The sequence below is a fragment of the Leuresthes tenuis genome, unplaced genomic scaffold, assembly GCF_036924035.1.
Source record: "Leuresthes tenuis unplaced genomic scaffold, fLeuTen1.0.hap1 SCAF_15, whole genome shotgun sequence".
NCBI lineage: Eukaryota > Metazoa > Chordata > Actinopteri > Atheriniformes > Atherinopsidae > Leuresthes > Leuresthes tenuis.
The window spans coordinates 26,949,010-26,971,091 of record NW_027325369.1 but is presented as its reverse complement, the minus strand read 5'-3'; the positions used below and the strand labels follow the sequence as shown (position 1 = coordinate 26,971,091).

Below are 22,082 nucleotides of genomic sequence, written 5' to 3'. Positions count from 1 at the left end.
TCAGAAACATATCAGTTCACAGCAGTCTCTCTTATTCTTTCTATCAAATGACACAAGAGACATGATGTTTTCACTTTATGAATCGTGTGAAAGTTTCATGAAGAATTAAGAACCAAAAAACAAAAAATACTTTTCATAAAAATATCTCCTCCAGACTGAATCTTCCTTTCATTATGAGTAACTTTTATCATGCTCAAAACATCCTTATTGCCCATCCTCCTTCCCATAAGCAATGAATAAAAAAAAAACTTAATTACGGAGGAGGAAAAATGCAGATAATGATAGGATGCGAGGCGCTGCAGGCTATCAGATGTTTTCTGATTCTCTATTTTCCCAGAATTTTTTTTTCATCTTGTTTACATACAGCTAATTGTTGTTGCTGCACTAAAACATGTTTTTTGGGTTGCTCCTTCCCTCCCTTCAAACATGACTTTAACCACAGGGAATTGATTTTTGTGGAAGCAGCATTTCAAAAATGGGATTTTAGTTTTCTCTTCAACTCATTGGGGGGAACAAATAACTGTCCGAGCTACTAACTGCATCTGTAATGGGCCACCTAACCATGCTTTCCTCTTCAGCGATTTTATCATTTGTGTTATGACTAAAAGATGACTGGAGAATTAGTTTGACGTTGTGGGAAATAGTTTCTTGCTAATCATCATGTCAAGTCATGTGGGGAGAATGCTATCACTCTCATAGTGTATCTATTGTCTCTCACGGTGTATTATGTTTGAAACAACTAACTTCACTCAGTAAAAAGGTAAAAACTCTGCCAAAACTTGCGTCAGAATTTTCTAATACATAAAAATACTGAAGTGTGAAAATGGCATCTTGCATTTTTATGGAGGATTAAGTGTCAGACTGGTAGCCAGATGTAGCATCTTAAATGCACAATCACAGGAAGTCACTGTTTTTATTCAAATGGTTTATTCAAAACCTGCTTCCTCCTCAAATGCTAATTCTGTTTGTCTGTTTCATAACTATTCTACGTGTCAAATCTACATGTACAATTTACAGAATGATCTATTACCCCGCACTGCAGTAGGTTTTATCCTGTAGTAAACTTCAGAGAGCTCGTACTTTCTGTGCAGCTGCTCACTTCTGTATTGGCTCAGTAGGAAACACCATGCCAGGGATTCCCCCTCAGCTGTGCAGCAGAAGTGGCCCCTCCACTTCTTCTCTATAGTCTGCAGTGAGGTCACTCTGTCTGCTGCTCTCACGGTTGCAGCCATCACGAGTACAGACATAAGGGAACGTTATGGTATACACACACACACACACACACACACACACACACAGATGGACTGCCACAAGCACATATAGGCTACATGCACCCACACAAGAGTGTACCGTGTGATTTTTCCCAATGCTGAGTCAGAGAGAAGTAGCACATGTTAACATGACGACAGAGACGTTTTCCCCATCTAAATGCTATCTGACCTCATCATAATAGCTGGTCAGACTAACATATGGTGTCCCAATGCCTTAGTCTAGCAGAATTACTCAAATGATGACTAATCAGTCAACTTCACTGAAAAATATCAGGGACTGGTGTCTTGATTTCCCAAAGTGTCTCGTGTTAAAAAATTATTTATCTAACTGACTGCTTTGTATGTGGCCACTACTGCGCTGACAAAGAATGAGTTTCCAATCTACCTGTGTGAGACGCTACCAACAACATTAAAATGTAGCCAAGAGAGAGACTCCAAAACCATTGGAAGGGAAGGAATGATCTTGATTGTCTGCAGTCAGATAAAAGATGTGAAAGGATTATTAAGCTTGGCAGGATCATATTCTTACACATTTTGACATGAGCTGTTTGTCCCTAGTTAAGTAGCTCTCTACTCTATAGTATGACAGCTAGCTGTGCTAACACTGCCAACCTGGCAGCGAGACATTTGAGTCAGACAGACTTTCCCCCTTTAATCAGTGTCATGACATAAGGGGCAGACAGCGAGCCACTCGTTCAGTCTGTATAGAGTTTGATTAACCTAATCACCAGGCAGCCAGAGTCTTGGCTACTGATTGGGTTTACAAACCCTCCTTGTCATCATTGTGTCATTAGCTCGTCATTAGCTGTGGGCGCCTTGACGTGGAGCAGCGACGTGCAGGGCCTAAACATGGCAATCAGGGGATTAGAGTCTAAGCCTCGGTGGATACCTCAGGCTCTGAGTCAAATAGGGAAAATCCTGCCTTACTATCCATGCTCCACGTGGCCTTGGTGCTAACTGTACATGGACACCACCACTACTGATTAGCAGTGGAGATAATGAGAGGAAACATTCAGTCACACTGGACACACAGGTGGTTTCCCGGATTACAATTAAGCCAAGTCTTTTACTGAAGCAATGATTTGAATGGAGGGACATTTTAGCCTCCAATTAGGTTTGCTTAATCTTGAACTGGGAATCAAGCCCAAAATCAGCACACAGAGTTGCATGCAGCACGGTGACTCTCTGCAGCCACTGCAAATAGGCTGAGTGACATTTGATTAATTTCTTTTGATTAAATTTGTAATCAATTAAAGCAATTGACATAATCTTTTACTGAGCAAAAGTTTAGATTTATTAGGTATGACAATATCATGTGTCTAAGTGCTTTCCAGAACTCTTTGGCTTGTAGGCCGAGAGCCACCACACCCTTGTTTCCTCCCAATGAGAAGCCCATAAGGCATAAGTTCTTTCCAAGAGTTATCTCATGTCTGCAGAGGAAAGTGGCACTGACACTTGTCAGGAAACCAGCACCAGCCTTCTGCTTGAATCTGGTTGGATTCTGCAATGAGTCAGATGGCACTCCGCAGACTGACCATCTAAAGAGAGAAATACAAATTCAATATCTGTTAGCTCTTTGAAGTCAAATATTCAATTTAATTAGAGTGACATAACCTTGAATAACCTCATTGAAAGTGTGTCTGAGCTGCATTGAAAATAGAAAATAGGAAATGTGTGCACGATGTGCATTTGTGAATTATATTATACATGTTATGCTTGAATATGTGTGTGCATTGGTGTCACGCAAACATCGAAAGCAGTGATGACTGAGGTGATTTGCTATTTAAAAACATTTGAATACATAGTGCAGCTGAGAAGAATATATTTTGCTCAATGCCTCATTGGCTGAGTTCTCTCTGACTAGTTTAGCATTCATGCCATTCATGTCATATGCTACATACCTTACCCTGTTCCTTCACAGTTCAAAGTAACAGGGACTAGTCTCAAAAAGTAAAAACATGTGGCTTTTGTTGCACAGAGGAATGAACAACAGCATTCCATGTGCAACCACATCAAAGCTCTCCCTTGCCGTGGGGCTAAATGAGGGCAGACTGTCCTGCTTGCCCCTCCTAACATGGCTGCCACTAATTAACCAGATTTTAAAAGTGACACTTCCTCTTCATCAATTTCAAACAAATAAAAGTTTTTAAACACATAGGATTTCCATCAATTGGGGACAGCCACACAACACGCACAAAGAGCCATTGTGTGCTGGTGAAAATGTGGTTTACAGGCTTGGCTATAATGGCCTGGTGGTTGCTGGAAGCCATGCGCACTTCCTAATATTCGGCTCACATGCGATTTCATTTTGAGAGAAGACGGAGCTATGGGGGCTTTGCCTTTGTGTGAGAGGGACGCTTCACAACTTATTTTCTGAGTTGACAGGCTCGGGCTCCTTTACCCCCTCCCCTGCTCTTTCACCCCCTCTTTTCTCTCTGGTGGCGCTACTATATTTGTGTGGGATCTCAAGCGATGGAAGAGTAGACGCAGGCTGCGTTGCCAGTCAAAAGTGTTCGGGCTGTCAGACTGAACGGCTTCCAGCTCTGCGATCTGTCTCCTCTCCTCGTCAGTGGGAGCTGTTTGATCTGACAGAGAGACTCCATTAGAGACACAGGGAAGTTCAACTGCTGGGAGGTTGGATGGCTTCAGCAGTCAGACTAGCAGCCCAAAGAGGAAAAGGTTTGCACACACAGTCTGGTTGCAATCTTGATGTCTGTGCTGTGTATCTATAAATGTCTCTGAGCATTACTTGTGCTTTTAGTAGGTGTGTGTGGTTACACAGCCCAACTGGGCTGACATATTTCGGGGCGCTGCTGGGTAAAGGGGTGATGACGCAGTGGGCAATGATTTCACTGCTCGACTGCGACCATGGAAGGCAAGATAGGTTATTTGCTGAGGTGGTGAGATGTGAAACACACGGTCGTCTTTATCACACACCATAGTTTGTCCTCAGTCGCTCAGTGGTGATGACCTCATAAACCAGCGCCACAGTCCAACAGAGTTGAGTAGTTGCTGGTGTAAGAGTGATGAAATGGCAGACGATGGTTTGATAAATATGCATCAATGGTTCAGCCACAGACCGTCACTACACTCCCAGCATTCAGTGTGGCTACAACTTCCAATAATCAGGCGGAACTCTGACATTAGACCCAATTTTCTGAGACAACTTTATTATAAGGTGGTTAGAATTAGACTTGATTAGACTTAATACCGTCACCTGCTTGCAGTATGTGGTGGCAGTTAAAAAGGAGAAGGGGAAGGTGAATTGATGTGGCTCCTGTGAAAGATTCGACTACTGATCTGTGTGTGGCAGCTGGGCTCTGGCAGAGCTTTGGCACCAGGGCTGCATGGCAGTTAAACTGTCACTGGCAGGAACTGTAAATCTTTTGCAGAAGGTGAATGCAGCTCGACAGCACTACAGGTGCTTGTATGAGTGCGTGCTTGCGACTCACAATTCTACTCTTGTTTGTCACACTGTCTCTCAGTCATCCTCAGCAACAGTAGATAACATTTTAGGACACATTTGGCAAAGTTAGATTGAGCCAGGATAGTTTATGTGTGTGTATGTGTGTACTTTTGTGTGTCTCTAGGGGTGGGGGTGCTGTCACTTTGGCAACGCCACTGCACATATTGCAGCGATTACCACAGCGGAAAAATGTTTTTCTGCAACATGCAATTACTACAGATTACAGATTGCCGTCCTTGCATCAGAAGCTCTCGCCAGAAAAGGAGAAACACTGTGCATATGTGTGTATGTGGATGTGTGTGTGTGTGTGTTGATACACACAAACGGACAGAGACGCAGAGACAAAGAAAGATGAGAAATGATTATAGCTCACACTAAAAACCACAACTGAAAAAAATGGGGGAGTTGATGTATTTATGGAACTCATTTAGATTTAAAAGTTATACTGACTTTCAGGGGTAAATAAAGGAAGAAAAATACAATCTGTCCTTCAGTGACATGAAGAAAAGCAGAGCATTTGTACATTTTGCAGTCCTTTGTCCATCATCATCAACATTATGAAAAGTGTATGCTGATGTCTTCATGGAATATACAAACCTAAATGCCACACGTTATATTAATTTTGGACTTTACATTTTGTTCAAGATTACAAATCACCATAAAAATCAAAAAGCTTCCTTCAGGTCACACTAAACAATATAGCCCAAAAGTGGTGCCCCGCAGCAAGGCAGGGCCCTATTTACAAACCCACCAGATCAAAACTCAACCCAAAGTGCTCCTATAATAGCACTGGGGCCTTTTGGTGAGCTTACCATCCAGTTCTACTTTTAGTGGGTTTCCAAAGGATAAACAGGCCTGCGAACCACATCACAGGCAGCTAACTGTCATCGTAGGGTGAGTGTACCCGACGGATGATGTGAGGGCGGCGCAAACGTGACACTGAGGTTTACGGCAAGTCCCCCCCACTCCCTGCCTGCCTCTGGTGTGGGGTGTGCCATTGAACTATCACTGAAAGGACAGGGAGGGGGCCTGATCACATCAGTGTTTCACAGCACTTTTTATGACCTTTACACTGAACAGAAAAAGGAGAAAAGAGTCTGACTGATAAAAGTCATGCAATCACATTCTGCTGGAACAGTGGAGGATAGCACCAGTATGACAATGTGAAAAATCTCAAGTTAAAGTAACACATTTTAAAATACTTTAAGTAATTATATCACAAAATTAATATGAGCAAAATTTATTTTTTGAACAGTGATCTCTGTAAAGTGGCAATTAAATTATAATAGTTAACATATTGTAATATAAGCAGATATAAAATTCTGAATAAGGTGTTATACTCTCTGTTGATTTTTTTTAGGATCAGAGGTACATACATTTTTGCCATCAAAGAGTAATTCATGGTGAAGCTTCGTACAGATATCCATTTAGCGACCACCTAAAGGCACATGCACTATAAAACAAAAAATGAATGGCGATTTTGAAGAAAAAAATTATATGAGCTACAAGAAAGCAGTATATCAAGAACAACTCACTGTCCAACACTGTCTGTGTGCACATAGGAAGCGTACACGAGGCCTTAACTAACATTAGCCATCATTAGCCACCATAATGCCATCAGCCTCTTGAGGTTTTCTGTTGTGGGTTTTCAGTGTGTTGAGGCTCATTGTGGAAACCCTAGTTTTGTCATCCTCAGTTTTTTGCAGATGGCATGATGTTTGCCTCCAGAATTTGCTGCTATTTGCCTGAATCAATTTTTCTCTAAAGCAGTGAAATCTTCCTTGTGGTACTGACAGCAATTTAAGGTCATCAGGCTTTATCAAGCCACCCTTGGAATAAGGTATGATGCACGTGTACATGTTTCAGGGGTTAACAGTTTTGCATCTCTGTCTTTAAATGGGATAACGTTTTACTTAATCAAATTCATGACCGTTGCTTTGCTTTCAAGCAGCAGCAAAGGTGTCAGCAAATCAGATAACCGGACTAATCATGTGTCTGATCTTGTGACTAATTGTCGTTACAATTCAAAACATCTGGCCCCTCCTCTGTTTAGTATTAAAGCATTATATTGTATTATCATTGTATTTTATTTTATATTGACATTGTGATGGATGTAGTGAGACATCAAGCATCGACATCTTGATGTTGCGCAGCATAGTAAAAGCCCTTGCATCACTAAGCGTCACATAAGTTGCGTCTCTGCAAGGAAATGAAAATTCTGAATTTTGTGGTGAGGATGTAAGAAAGGTTGTCTTCTGATAGCTCCTCTCCTCCTCTGAGCAGTTCTCTGAGCAGTTCTCTTCTTCCAGAAAACTCTTCACCTCCCTTGATACTATAAGCTGCCATTTTCTAATTACTTTATGAACCAGTCTGTCCTCTCTCTAAACCAGTCACACAGTAGTGGTTGGTCAGAAGGCCACTGCATAGGTTTTGAACACAGAAGGTAATGATAAAGCTTTACTTTTAGATGTGCTGGTTTTCCAAGCTTTAAACAAAACAGCCACAGGACATGTCACCATGGCAACACTGGTAATGACATTTAAGGCTTTTTGCAATAAAATGCATTGTGATACAATAAAATGTAAAATATTGTGTATATGGTTATTTAACATTGGTGCTTTTTTAACATTGACCGAATTCTTATATTGCCCAAGGAAGTACAACAGTAGTAGAACGTCAAAGTAAAGAAAAAAGGAAGTGAAAAACAGCAGTGTCTCCATCATGATTCTCATGCTTGATATTTGTGTGTCTCTCCCTGTTTTTCCCTGTTCAGAACAATAGTGATGTTTTCCTGTTGCCACATATGGATAACTGGCAATCTGCAGCCTTACAGCAGGTCCATGTGTGTTGGATATTGATGAAAAAGGAGTACCCCATGCATTGAAAACTGATGCAAGCGGTTCTTGACCAAGTGGCAGTATGTGTCGAGTTGGGAATGAAAAGGTGTTGCATGAATGGAGGAAATAGCTGCCTGGAAACTCTTTGCTGTCTTACACATTTCTCCTGCTTTGTGGTCTAGAGTTACTTTAACTGTTCCCGTCCTGGGCAGCTGCTTATAGGAGCCCAGGATGTTGATTTGGGACAAGGTGTACGGTGTCTGGCTTTTGAGAAAGTGTCCAAATTTGCTTCACCTGGTCTTTTCCCTGACAATGTTGGTGAAAAACTGTAGCACTAATGAGTTCAATCCTCTAGGGCTGCTTTTTGATGCTGTTGTATATGATTTTGTAACATTATTAAATGCATCTATGTCTTGACTAAGAGGTTATTGTTGTGGTTTGTTGAGGTGGAGCTAGTTTAAACTACTTGATATACAATTGGCAGATCATCAAGGATGTCACAAGATAAATCTGAAAAAGCATTTTGCCTCAGAAATTTGTCCTCATTGTTTTACATTGGGTTCGCTCCAGGTACTCCCACCGTCCAAAAACATGCATGTTAGGTTAATTGGTGACTCTAAAATTGTCCTTAGGAGTGAGTGTGAGTGTGTGGTTGTTTGTCTCGTTTGTCTCTGTGTGGCCCTGTGATGGACTGGCGACCTGTCCAGGGTGTTCCCTGCCTCTCGCTCAATGACCGCTAGGATAGGCTCTAGATACCCCCGCCTCGACCCGCCAATGAATTAAGCAGGTATAGAAAATGGATGGATGGAGGTTTTACATTGTAGATTAGATTTTTTTATTTACTCCACGAGGCCTCAAACTGTAATCCAATCAAAGCCATACATCAGGTTCATAGAGCAACCATCACTTTGGTGGGTATGTCAACAATAAGACATTCAAATGCATTGATGATTACTTCAAAAGAGCAAACAGCTTGAGAGTCTCTGGATGAATTTTAATAGTGAATTTGATTTCAATGCAAAAAGAAACCCAAAACAATATTCTTAACGAAAAATCAATTGCTCAGTCGAAAAATGATCTACTGTAGTAGCAATAAACAATTAAATGTAGTGAAGAAAACATTTGCTGTTAAAGTATAAGAGTTTATCAAAAATATAATATAAGTTCTGAAATTGTAATTGAGTGCAGTACTTGAGTACTTCTCTCCACCAAGTCTCCAGAGGATTGGCGAAGTGTCGGAAAGACAACTACATGCTTGGTATATTTGAAAATGTTTTAAGGAGCCAATTTACATTCAGCAGACAGAAATAAAAAGCTAGTTGGAGCTGTCCCCCAACAGCCATTATGTTGCTCACTTGATTCAGAGGGCTTTAATAAGCTCTCAGCTCTGATCTGCACCTTTTATAAAGATTAAAGATGCATGAGATGAATATACTCATTGTCTCCTCTGGTGACTGCCGAATCTCAGCTCATCATGCTTACATAGTAATTAGGTGCTGGGTTTGGAAATGTCACCATCTTCTTCATTTTTGTCGGGATAAAATACACTCTTGACACCTTCAAGGATCTGAAAATTGGGGCCTGACACTCTTATGAGTTACTGGATATATAAAGTAAAGCGAAGGATAAGAGAAAATCTATAGAAATTTGAATAAAAATAAAGAATTTCGGGGTCATTAAGAGCTAAAACAAAGTCTGAGTAAACAAATGTATTCCAGCCATCATTTAAACTAACACAGACGACCTTGGTGGAGAAAAAGTAACATACAAATTTATTTGATCAAAATTGCTCAATGTGTTTCCTATTTTCTTGTCTGAACATCAAAATGGACAAAAATGACCGCCAATTGTGATGTGCTGACATGTCGTGTAATCAAAATTTGAGAAAGAATCAGCCATCAGAGCAGCAAGAGCCCAAAACCCAAACAGTCTGTACCCACTCACTGTTGTTTAAAAGTTTCTCCATATACTTGTGTATATAAACACTCTGACGCTAGAATATGATTTGGCTTTGAGGGGACTGGCATAAATGGCTTTGGTGACTTACATCATGCTTGGAAGTCTAATCACAGACACTCTTGTCATATCAAGCAGAAAAAGTCAATTTCATAGCAAGCTACATTTCAACAAAAAAGGGAAAAAAAGGAGGGAAGGGTAAACAAGCTCGGCGTTCCACAGCCACCGCAGAATTCATCATTCATACAAAAAAATACCCCAAGCCCCAAAGTAGAGCTAATTTAATCCGAGAGGAATAAAACTCCATTTCATAGAAGTCGTCCATTCAGAACACTCATATTTCCACTGAGCAGAAACCCCCGGCTGAAATTCGAGCAGACACTTTTCGGAAGGAATGCATTCGGTGGGTTGAGGGCCAAAGCTTGCCCTGTAATTTGTGAATGTACAGAAATGTGTGACCGCCACAGCTCCGCTAAAGATAGAAATCTTTGTCTTATGTCATCGTCGAACCTCAAACTATTTCTAATTGCCCCATAGCCCCCTTTTCCAAATGAATAGCTACCCATCCAAAGGCTTATGTGTGCCATGTCTGAAAATAGCCATGGAGTTTACGCAGCCTAATAGATCAAATTCAGAGAAAAAAAAGAAAAGAAGAACTTTAAAGGGAGCTCCACGTATCTGAGACTGTCCCCGTCTTCAAAGTGACTTTAAAGTGGTACTGAAAGCAGTGTGGGTGGCATTTAGAGACAGGTATACATTTACAGACCCCAAAGGCTTCCACAGGTTTCTAATGGGGATCATTCTCATATTAGTCTTCCCAATCTGACTCATTACACATGAAAGCTAAAGTAAGTGGGATTTCCTTTGGTTTAAAAAACACAGATGTGTGTGTGTTTCTGTGTGAGGATTCCCAGAAACCTTCTCCTTAGTTAAATGTATCCGTTGTTTTTTTGTTTAGTTTTCTCCAAAGTGTCAGAGCTGTTTGGCTGAGATGCTTTAGAAGAACTACACGTCTTTTGCAATTTAAATGTTTTGTGAAACCACGAGGAATGTTTTTTTTTTTTTTACGTTACATTATGATTCAGATCCCGAAAGCTGAGATGAAGACAAGTTCTCAGTAACACGTTTTCACAGAGAAACCATCAGTTAGCAATGACGTGCTCTCTTGATTTGTATCTGAAGGATCCTTTTTCTTTTTATCCTTGAATGGTAAGAAACATATAAGCTGAGGCCTTTTTGAGGTGGGTCCGGGGTTTCACATATCCTCAAGGAGTTCTGTCTTGATTTCAGGCTCAGCCCACTCAGATCATTAAAAATCGTTCAGGGGCACGACAAGCTCTGTCCTCATTGCCTGTGCGGCTGAAACTGTAGAAACTGTGTGTTGAAATGCGGAGGTCTAAATGTGACAGGCGCCCGGAGCGTGCATTATGGCTGAGTGGGGCGTGTGGTCACATATTAATAATGAACTAGGGCAGGAGGACGACTAAAATATCCCCAGCATTGTCACTGTCGAGCTGTACTTGAATTAGAAGCTACATGATAGGTGATCTGATTAAAGATGTTTTGTGCAGTTAGGGTTGTATTGATGATGAATAAATAGAGTTACTTAAGCCGAAGGGACGAAAAAGATTATTTGATTTAGGGTTACTTAATATTTTTAAGTAGAATAAATACAAGATTTATTATGAATGTTTGTAGATCTGATGTCAAATGTCTATTAGGGTGGATTTATGTTGATTTCTGCTCTTATTCAGGCAGACATGCTTTCACTTCTATTGAGGTGTAATTTGTAGTGAGTAAATTAGCGGATTTATAGAAAATATATTGTAACCCCTTGAGTCAAAACATCCCTCTGAGTTACACTGCTGTCCTATGTGTCAGAGTGTAAAACACACTTTTTAATTAATATGTGTATGACACCACAGCAAGATTTAAAAAAAGAATAAAAGAAAAATAAAAGTAAGAAATCATGTGGGCGGAAAAACAGACAAAAAGAACAGGTGACATTTTATATTTTACATAATTATTGTTAAGCAATCCTTCCTCAGAACAGCTGAGGAACCGGTTGGTGTCTGAAGAGCTCTCATCGTGACGTTTCTGTCCACAAACAGCTCTCGCACTTAATTTATCTCGTGCAAGTTAACAACATACCACACATACAAAGCGGTGCGCAATAACGCCAATGAAATAAGGTTCAATGACCCATCGATTGATTGAATGCATAATAAATGCGCTTAAATGAACGTCCAGATTACTTGTTAAATATTCCTTTTATTGCTAGTTATAAATTAATTAGAATCATTGATTATTTTACAGAGTATGTGCCTTTTTTTCTTAAAGCAAACAGAAATTTCGCAACTAAGTTCTGCACCTGTAAGAACTCTAAAAACATAACAACACTAAATTCTATCAGTGCTCAATAAACCCATCATGACAAAAATATACACAGTATCATAAGCGAAATTTGAGAAAATGCTCGTGCAGCCACAGCTAAAAAAACAATTAATTCAGCACATTTTGCATTTAGAATCGGAAATGTTACCTTTGCTTGATCCTATACAGCTTCAACCCACAGTAGCCTAATTTAACAAATTAATTTAAGGGCTTTGTTAACAATTTAAATGTTTCAAAATAGCAAATATGGTGAGATTATGACTCGGGTAAAACCGTGTAATTAGTCGAGGATGAAAATGCCCCCGCTGCATCTTCCAGCAACAACACCGCCTCGCAAACGGAATTCGTTTAACTGTTTGAGCTGAAGCCGAAATCATTTCAAATTTCCGACTGTCTCGAAGCACAGATAAAAGTTTCCCTCTCTCTGCAGATGTGAAATGTCTGCCTCAGACTGCCTGAGCTGACAGCCATTGAAAAGGCAAACGCGCCAACTAGTGTCGGAAATCAGCATAGCGGGGAGTTTGCAGGGTGTGCCGTCATTTGATGCAACCCTCAACTTTTCAAGTTTCTAATGAATTCAGCCCCCAGGCACACACAAACACACACTCACACACATACGCGTATTACTTCGTTGTTTGTTTGATGTGGAGGGGAAAAAGAGACATTAGCCTGCATGCTTTAATTGTATTTTTAATAGAGATCAATGAGCTAATTAACTTGATAAGAATCTGTCTTAAACCCCTAATTTACCTTCATAAAAATTATTTACTCGGTGAGAAAGTCTGAAGCCGCCACATATAATGGCTTTTCAAGATTATTAAATGAGATTAAAACCACAGGCCTGTGCGTTCTGAGTCCTTCTTTGTAGATAAATTACTAACAGCTCAAACAAAAATAGGTCAGAGAAGATGGTGTGTGGTAAAACCACTTTTGAGGCGATACAGCTGATGTTTTTTTTTTTTGTTTTGGTCTTACATATTATGAATTTGTTTAATCTGGTACACTCTGAGTCTAATAATCTAAAATACCTATAAACAAAAAGATGCTTTGCTCAAAAGCATGAGTATTTCTAACTCGTTAAAGTCCATAAAATTTGATGTCCAACACATTTAGAGTTGTTTCATCTCCCCAACAGCGCGTAAAGATCGTTGCCAATAATGGGAAATCAATCTAAATCCACATCATTCATGTTTATGTTGTTCTGTGTCTCTTCCAGAAACGTTTCTTTTTGAACTCACTGTCTCCTAATTTCTTTCAGCAGCACGTAAACGTCTGACTATAGCGCTCAAAAACAGGAGAACAGCGACAAGCACAGATATGTATCAATAATTCAGCTCGTGTGTGACAACAGTGCAGGGGTTGCTGGAGCAGAAGCGGAGAGTTTGATTGGTCTGTGAAAGCCCAACCCAGTAGATTCATTGGTGGATACCACCTCCACACTCCCAACCACTAAACGCTAAAATGACTAGGGTAAAATAATATCGCGGCAGTCTGTTCAGCCTCGCGGCTCCTTCTTGCGCTCCATAACTCTGCGCTTAAAGGATAACTTTTAAAGGAAACCCAAGTGGATCGACGGGACCGTTTCTATTATTCCAGAATCACGCTGATTTTTTGTTTGATGATACAACCGGGATAAGGTTGCGAGAACTTTTACGCACGAAAGGACAGTGTTGAGTCTGTATTCGAGTTTGATTATTTTAGACTTTTTTTCAGCGGTAAAGGTGGTTTTATGGTGACATCTAAGAGGGCGTATTTCGCTTTTTAGTCAACATATTTTTTTGTCGAGTTTTGTTTAGTCGAGGCAACCAGAAGTGGATTGTCTCTCTTTTCCATCGCGGCTGGATTACCTGGTTACTACCAACATATTATCTCTAATCGGCAATAAAGTGTTTACGGGACTCATTGACTGATTTGTGATTTCGAGCGAGAGCTCGAGTAGTCTGTGGTGTTGGTACATTGTTTACACGCGGTTGAAAGTATTTAAGTGTGCGGTAGATAAGAGCGCCGATACAAGTTCAGCACTGCACTGACTTTTGGAGAGATTTTGTTTGTACGTTTCTGCTGAAATTAGAGAAACATATATCAACCCCGATGTCACTAAGGCTGACACATGTGCAGATGATCTAACGCCACAGTCATCAAAGTCCGTTGTTTCTGTTAAGGGAGCGAGGCTCTTTCCACTCACTCTGCTCTCTCGCCTTCATCCTTTTTCGATCACATCGTGGACTCCTGAGACCGGCGGTGTCTGGAGAAGAGAGAAAAAACTGTTTTTCCGCCACAGAGTTCTGCTCTTCTGATACGACTCAGTCAGGTGGCACTGACCCAAGCTGTTGTGATGCATATTCCCGTAGAGCCGCCCACTACCAGACGGTTCACACCGCCCTCAACGTCCTTCCCCTGCAGTAAGCTTGGAGACGGCAACGGGGCCATGGCCACCCCGGGGCCCCTCAGGTCAAGACCGGACACCAGGAACGTAGTGGACGTCCTCGCGGACCACGCCGGTGAGCTGGTTCGGACCGACAGCCCCAACTTCCTCTGCTCTGTCCTCCCGTCTCACTGGCGGTGCAACAAGACGCTCCCAGTGGCTTTCAAGGCAAGATTAATGGCTTCTAATGACAATTTATTTCACATTTTAATGATGCATTGTCTGGTTTTCTATTTCTGGGAAATGCATGAGTGAAGATAAAAAAAAGTTAAAATACAAAAGCAGGAACAGAAACGGATAATTACATTGCCTTTACTCTTAAAATACAGCGGGAATCTGGAAGCTAAGCCTTTTAGTGTTTGCATTTGTGTAGAAATATAAAATATCTAAACGCACCTGTAGGAAAGATATGAGCCTGACTTTGCGACATTTAAAATAACAGCCTAAATCTGTCCAGGAATTGTTGCAGATTATCGGTCCGACAGTACCAGACTCAAATAGAGCTGGACGCATTTTTATTGTTGTTGTTAATATTTGTTTTTACATTTCTTTTAATCAGTTTGCGTTTTCTGAGAACAAGTGACACGCATTTTTTTCTAACAAACTTTAAGACGTTTGTCGGATCTATACGATAATAACACTATGGTAAATACCCTGTGAACAATAGCATGCGGAGGAATTAAATTAAGTCCAATTTAGTATATATTAGATTTTAATTGTCCAATTGTTAGTTGTTAAGACTGGGAGATGTTACTTTTTTTTGGAAAATCGCTCACCTATATTACACACGCACTGGTTGATTGTTGACACTGTGGGAAAACTAAATATATTTGTGCTTTATATTATGAGAACCGGATGCGGTTTTACGCGCGCAGTGTTTAGCCAACATTTGGTTTGGTGACCCAAAGTGACCGCTTGCTTTTCTCCTGCTCACAGGTCGTGGCTCTCGGTGATGTTCCCGACGGGACTCTGGTCACGGTTATGGCCGGGAACGATGAGAACTATTCCGCTGAGCTGAGAAACGCCTCAGCTGTGATGAAGAACCAAGTGGCCCGCTTCAACGACCTGCGCTTTGTGGGCAGGAGCGGTCGGGGTGAGCTAAACCTCTGAAACTCTCTCCCACACACACACACACACACACATTGATATGCGTGTATGTCCTGCAAGCAAACAATGAGAGAATGGGAAAGGCTTTGCTCGAGTAATGCGATATGCAGCAACTCTTGGAAATGCACTTTTAATAATATGTGTTTCTTTAAAAGGACTGATGGCTAACGGTATATCACCATTTTTGAGTGGAGCTGGAAAAATATACATATTAAAACCCTGACACGGACACAAAGACAGGAAGTACATCTTCAAAAATACAGCCTTTAAACACTTTTTTTTGTCAGTTTTGGGCAGATTTCAATATCACCAAGAAGATCTGCAAATCATTTAGACACGGGCACGCCTGGTGCCCGCACTTTGCCAGCTGACGTCCATGAGTGTCATCCGAAACATGTGGCCTGCGTCACCGTGCGCAAATGTAAAGTCTCTGTATAATTTTCTTTATCCGGGGGATACAAATAATTATCCACGTGGTGTAGGTCGTATAGGGTGCACGAGAAACCATCTCCTAAATTTATGTCCGGGAGCAATTTGTCAAATAATCCTTGCCACCATTTAGGATGCATATTATGCATACAGCTTCAAATCTAATGCGCAGCATTTATGATGGGCGTCCTGTTTAATTGCCTTATAAAAATTCACACATCATCAGGCCTGTTTGCAGGATGTTGTGGTTGAAGCACAGGCCTGCTGACTGACATTTTTGTTCTATATCGAGTAAATCAAAACGTCTCAGTGTTAAGGCATAAAAAACCGATTGTCCTCAACTAAAGTTGATTTAAAAGCCTGATTGTTCACCAAAATCTTCAAGAGGAGGAGACTTCTCCCCAATTCTCAGCCGTTTCTGGCCTATTTCCATTTGCTGCTAAATGACCTGTGATTTGATCACTGTGAATATATGTATATTTTATTTTTATTTCTCAAAAAGTAGTCCGCAGTCTATTTCTGTAAAATATTTTTTTCTGTCCTCCAACGTAATTTTATTTATCTATTTTTTACAACAAGAAATGTCTTTTTATCTGAGAGCCGAGGACGAGCACCGGACCCGCGTCATGGTGCCGCCCTCCACTCTCTGCACGGACTTAGATGCAGCTGGGGGCAAGATCCTGCCCTGTTGAACAATAAACTATTACTGTAAGCTCTCTGGGGCAATCTGGAAGACATTCTCTCTTTAATCTAAATCATATCTGCCCAACCTGTCAAAGGGTGATCCTTGTCTTTAATTTATTTATTTTCAATAATTCAGCTAGACAAAAGCCGATGATTTGAAGTTGAATAAGCTGAATTTGAAGTTGAAATATCGTTGTAATATATATAGATAGATAGATTAAAAACTGAGAGAAAATTGTTTTAGCCACAATTAGAAAAGGTCATTCACACACACTTAAATGTAACTGGTTATAATATCATGAACTTGTCTCTGTGCTGCAGGAAAGAGCTTCACTCTGACCATCACCGTGTTCACCGGACCGCCACAAGTGGCCACCTACCACCGCGCCATCAAAGTCACTGTGGATGGACCCAGGGAACCACGCAGTGAGTGCATTCAAACCCACTAACATTACACTCTTGGTATTTCTAAAGTGCATTGTGAGATGAGTATGCAGCAAAGCCACCCCATCAGCGAAACTATTCCCAGTTCAGAAAGTGTGGGTGTCAGTATCTGTTCATGCAAAAAAGTACTGGATGAGTCACATGCACTGCATGAGTCTCATACCTGTGCCTGTGTGGGTGCGTGCTTTGCAGTTATGTTCAGAGGTAAAAATCAGTTCACACAATCACGTGCAAAATTCAGTTTTCACAAGATTCATTTTGGGGTTTAAGACCTGGTTTTGGGGTTACGATAACATTTAGTGATGGTTAAAGTTGGGGTAAGCTATGTAATGGTTATGATGCAGAATGAAGGTGGAGCAGCTTATTGTCCTCGCTTGAATGATAGTGCAGGCTTGTGTGTGTGCAGCAGGGCACAAGGAAAGGCCCAGTCAGAGGAAATTGTAAAGCATATTAAGGCATAACCCAAGACCACTAAGAGGAGCTGAGTGAGTCTCCAAGCCGCAGGTGGCTCAGCTCAGAGGAACCCTTCTCCTCCTCACACCCTAACACTCCTACCTTCCTCCATGCTGGTCAAAGAGGCCTTACCTGCCTGACCACATAAGTGGTTCGTTGATTTAACACAGGGCAGACTCCGGCCACTGTTAACCGTGGCAGGGAGGCTCTGCGTGCTAAAGCTGTTAGCACCATCGTTCAGCCACAGCTGCATTCTCATGTGGTTTAAAGCTGCTGGTGTGAGGGTTGGTGGAGAGTAATGTTACTCAGATGAGTCAGTTGCTGAGAGGTAGAGCTGTATGTGCATATGTTTTTCTGTGACCTCACATTGGGATAGATGAGATGGGTCAGATTTTATTGTCGTTTCTATGGCGGGATTGTGTTTATAATGGTTCCAGAGTGCAGGTCTATGAAAGGTTGGGTAGCTGTGGCTTGTGAGAAGGAGGATATTTGGGACAGGGTGGATTAAACCCAGTCAAAACAGAGCACAGGAGGAAAAGAGAGAGTGATAGCAAGTGCTATATGAGAGGGGATATGGCTGGAGGGAGTGGAGGGGCATCACAACCCTGCCAAGCTGGATGCTATTTACAGAGGTATAAAAGAGAACAGTGACTGCGAAGGCGGGAAGGACTAGATAATAATAAAACACTGTACGTGCGTATGTGTGGATGGTTTCAATTTTATCCTCTTTTTTTAAACAAAAAGCTGAAAGTGTGCGTGTGCATAAAGGCATTATCGTGTACATCTGCAAGCTTCTTGGTTTGAAATGACTGTAAAGTTGTCTCCTGTCTGTCTGTCAACACGTTATGGCTCCGGCTGAGGCGTCAGTGTGGCCGTGCTACTTTTACACAGGCGCTGGGTGCTATAAAGTGACACTGTTTAATATAGGTCAGGGGAATTTAAGGCTCCATTAAAAACTCTGTTGCACTGTGTAGAGAGAGAATTCAGAGAATGACTGAAAATAAACTTATGCAAAGTGTGATTTAAAAAAGAAATTTAAATCAAATAAAAGCCATCAAATGGGATTTCTGCATGTACAAACTAGAACCTCTCAAGTTTAACTCCCTGGAAACAGACGGGAACCGTGAGATTAGATTTGTGGAAATTTTAAACGGGAAAAAGAATAACATATCCAATCACTCTGCAGTGAAAACAAATCCAGCATCAACATGAAAATTCAAACAGATGACAGAGGAGGCATTTTGACATGGAGCATATTTACATTGTTCATTATATTGGTTTGAATGAGCCATCAGATCTGAGGCTTAGATGACATTTCAGCCCAGTTTAGTGTATTGAAGAACTCAAACCCTCAAAATAGAAATCACACGAGATGATATAAAGGACCTCTCATATTTAAACAAGAAGCACATTCTAAAATTTTAATATCAACTATGTCCCGCCAAAGTCAAAGAACAGGAACACACACTACCATTCAGACATTATTAGGACCATAAAAATAATCAGATTCTCCTCTAACCACAAGGCACCACATTATATCAGCTTTACAACGCATTGAGCCAAAGCAGACAGGCACAATTGCCAACACATAAAACTACCAGCATTTTTTCATTATGAATCTCATCCTCAGAGACATATATATTCCGAAACAGCTTTGATTCTGTTTTCTGATATACAGTGCCACACAATGTGGCACCCGGCATCTCGGTGTGGACAGCCTGAAGCCGCTCTTGGCTGGAGCTTTGCTCACCTGTCCTCAGGCTGGCAGGCTGCAGGGCCAGCCTGCTCGGGACTTTACGGGCTGTTTGTGTAGGGGCCTGCATTTGCATGACTGCCAGCTGAGCCACTGCAGGAGCTGGCACCGAGGGGGAGAAGGTTTTAATAATGTTTGCTGATCCAGTCTAGAGAACCTGATGGACAGGACTGGAACTGTGGCTTGCCTGCAGCAATGTAACAAAGAGTGCCATGCCTTCTGAAAACGCTTGAGCAGTAAGTTAGACACACATGCTACATAACCACAGTTGTGTACACTAATGCATTTACACACACACACGGATGTGTAAATGGCGATAAACACACCGAGAGTGCTCTGCACATGAACAGAAAGTATGTTCAGCTGAGTATTTTTGTCTCCTTTGCTGCTAGATTTCCTCATCACACATCCGGCATTTGTCATCATATTACTGCCCCCCCCCCACACACACACATCAACCCTCCCCCCCTCATCTATCTGTCATACATTATTATCAAACTTCTGCTAAGCTCAAACTGCTGATGACAGCTCTCTTCCATTTTTATCTGAGAAACAGCTTTAACAATATATCACGTCCATGAAATGATATGACACAACTGAAATAGAGAGAAACACCAAAAGAAAAGAAGACAGATAACTTAAATGCTGTGCGCCTTTCTGTTTGTTGTTCTACAAACGGTTGTTCTCACCAATTAATCACTCAACTATATTTTTGTTGCTTTTCTCACAGCCTCAAATGACATCAACTGTCACCTATTTACCCATAAGGGAGGGGACGCATTCTGTGTCTGGACCTTAAATGAAACAGTCACTGCATGAGAACAACTTACCATGCTCAGGTTGACAGATCAAAAAAGGGTTGGAAATATTTAGAAATTGTTAAATGATGTTCAGAAATAATCTTCACAGCTCAAATGGACGGGGGACATTTTTCTATAGGCAGAAAAAATACAGCAGGAGATACAACTTGAACACGAGAACACTGAATAAAACATTCTCACAGAAAGTTTACAAATATGTAAAGAAGGCAAGTGCAAACATTTCATTTACATGCATGCGGAAAAGGTCAGAACATGCAAAAAAAAAAAAGAAGCTATGAATAAGCATGTGAGAAAGATTTAATCTTTAGTCATCTGTGTAGGACACTGATGTTACTTTTATAAAATGGTTGGGTTTTTTTACAGCTGGATTTAAATGAAAAATTTTTTCAACCATGTTTATGATCATTAATTTTACATATCAGAAGACAGAAGAGCTTGTCTAGCTCATTTAGGGTCAAAGTGGCAGTTTGATGAAAACCTAACCCTTAAAAATGACACCTATGAAGACATCTCAACAGCTAACATTCTTATAAAGTCTATACAATACCTGCATACATTAAGAAAGAGGTGATACACTTTACCACCCAGAAGCCCACACATCCACTAAAATCACCCGAGCACTGTCGTGTTTTTTAGCCACTATTTACTCGTCTGGGTGTGTTCATGCAGCTCCAGGAGGAGAATGGCCGCCATCGGGAGGGAGTCAGGGCAGCAGTGAAAGGGGGGTGGGTGGCACGTTTGAGTTGTCGGGTTGATTTTATTTGCATTTGGCACACAGACTGTACAAAGTATGCAAATATACAAACAATGACATTTGCTGTGTTATTTTTCCAGTGATATTGCAGTCCCTCTGTAAAGTAAACAGAAAGATTGCATGCGTGTTGTTGCATTTGTGTGTGCGGGTGCTCAGCTCATGCACCTGCCAGGTGCATCTCTTTAAATCGGCCCCACCGGGCCACGCCCATGCTCCACAAATCACATGAAAGGCTCACCCTTGGTGCGAATTGCTCTCTCAAAGGCAACTTTGATGTTTGAAAATGGAGACGGGTGTCTTTGAAAGAAAGCCCTACAGGTGCATTAGTGCCAGGGGAGGGGAAAAAACAGTGGCATGTGTGACTCTGGGTGCTTTCCTGACTACTAATGGCTCACCATCTATAACCTCGGGACATAGTGGCCCTATGCATGCAGACAGTCACACATACACAGCACACGTTCTCAAAAACTAAGCTCATGACCACATCATTTATGATTTGGTGAAGATAGTCTTCCCCAATGCCACTTACAAACAGATGGGAACAGATAAAGGGAATATTTATTTCTGTGGTGTCTGCAGTGACTGGAGGCTGCCGACTGTGGCGTTCTTGCACCCTGAGGTCACTCCAGACACATCATACACAGCCTCAGTGATTAGAAGAAGAGCAAATATTGGCAAACTGATAAATCCATTGGAATGCAGCACTGCATATTGAATAGTTTTGGACTTGTGTGTTGGGATAAGCATTCACCACATTCTGAGGTTTAAAGGTTGTGACGGGTGGTGGATGACAAACTTATCCTCGAGTAGTCATGTATGATATCCAGAGTATTTTTCTTTTAGTTGTCTGCAGGACTGTAGCTGTCACAGTCAACAAGGTGTGACAAAACAGACAAAAGCATTTGTAACACGATCCATTTTTTTATGGGAAAGTAAATAAAGAACTGAGATGTTTTTTTGACCACTGTTGCCACCTTAACCACATCTAGAGGCTTTGAGGCCAACTCCCTTTGCGGACTACTTAGACACATTCACCCACAGATGTTGGAAATCCTACTTCAGTTTTCTACGCAGGCTTTCTTGTTAAAGCAGAGCAAATTTGTCCAAACACCTCAACTAAACTAAGATAGAAACAAAGAAAATATAGCTGTCTACAAGTGGCACTATTCTTCTATTCTGCCGTCACTGTCTGTGTTTGCTGCAGTGTCAGTGCACACGTTTCTGCTAAAATTGGGAAAAAAAGAACATCTTTGTCTAACATTTTGAAACAGCGCAGTGTCTCCTCCTC

The 22,082-nt window shown here is 41.2% G+C and overlaps 1 protein-coding gene across 2 annotated transcripts in view; it reads left to right on the top strand.

Moving 5' to 3' along the window:
* Positions 1-22,082, top strand: part of runx3 (RUNX family transcription factor 3) — a 47,679-nt gene that overhangs the window by 5,622 nt on the left and 19,975 nt on the right. For both annotated transcript variants that reach the window (XM_072364955.1, XM_072364953.1), the window contains exons 3-5: positions 14,276-14,517; positions 15,286-15,442; positions 16,891-16,995. In XM_072364955.1, coding sequence (XP_072221056.1) covers positions 14,276-14,517; positions 15,286-15,442; positions 16,891-16,995 — 504 coding nt within the window. The remainder of the gene's footprint in view (positions 1-14,275; positions 14,518-15,285; positions 15,443-16,890; positions 16,996-22,082) is intronic.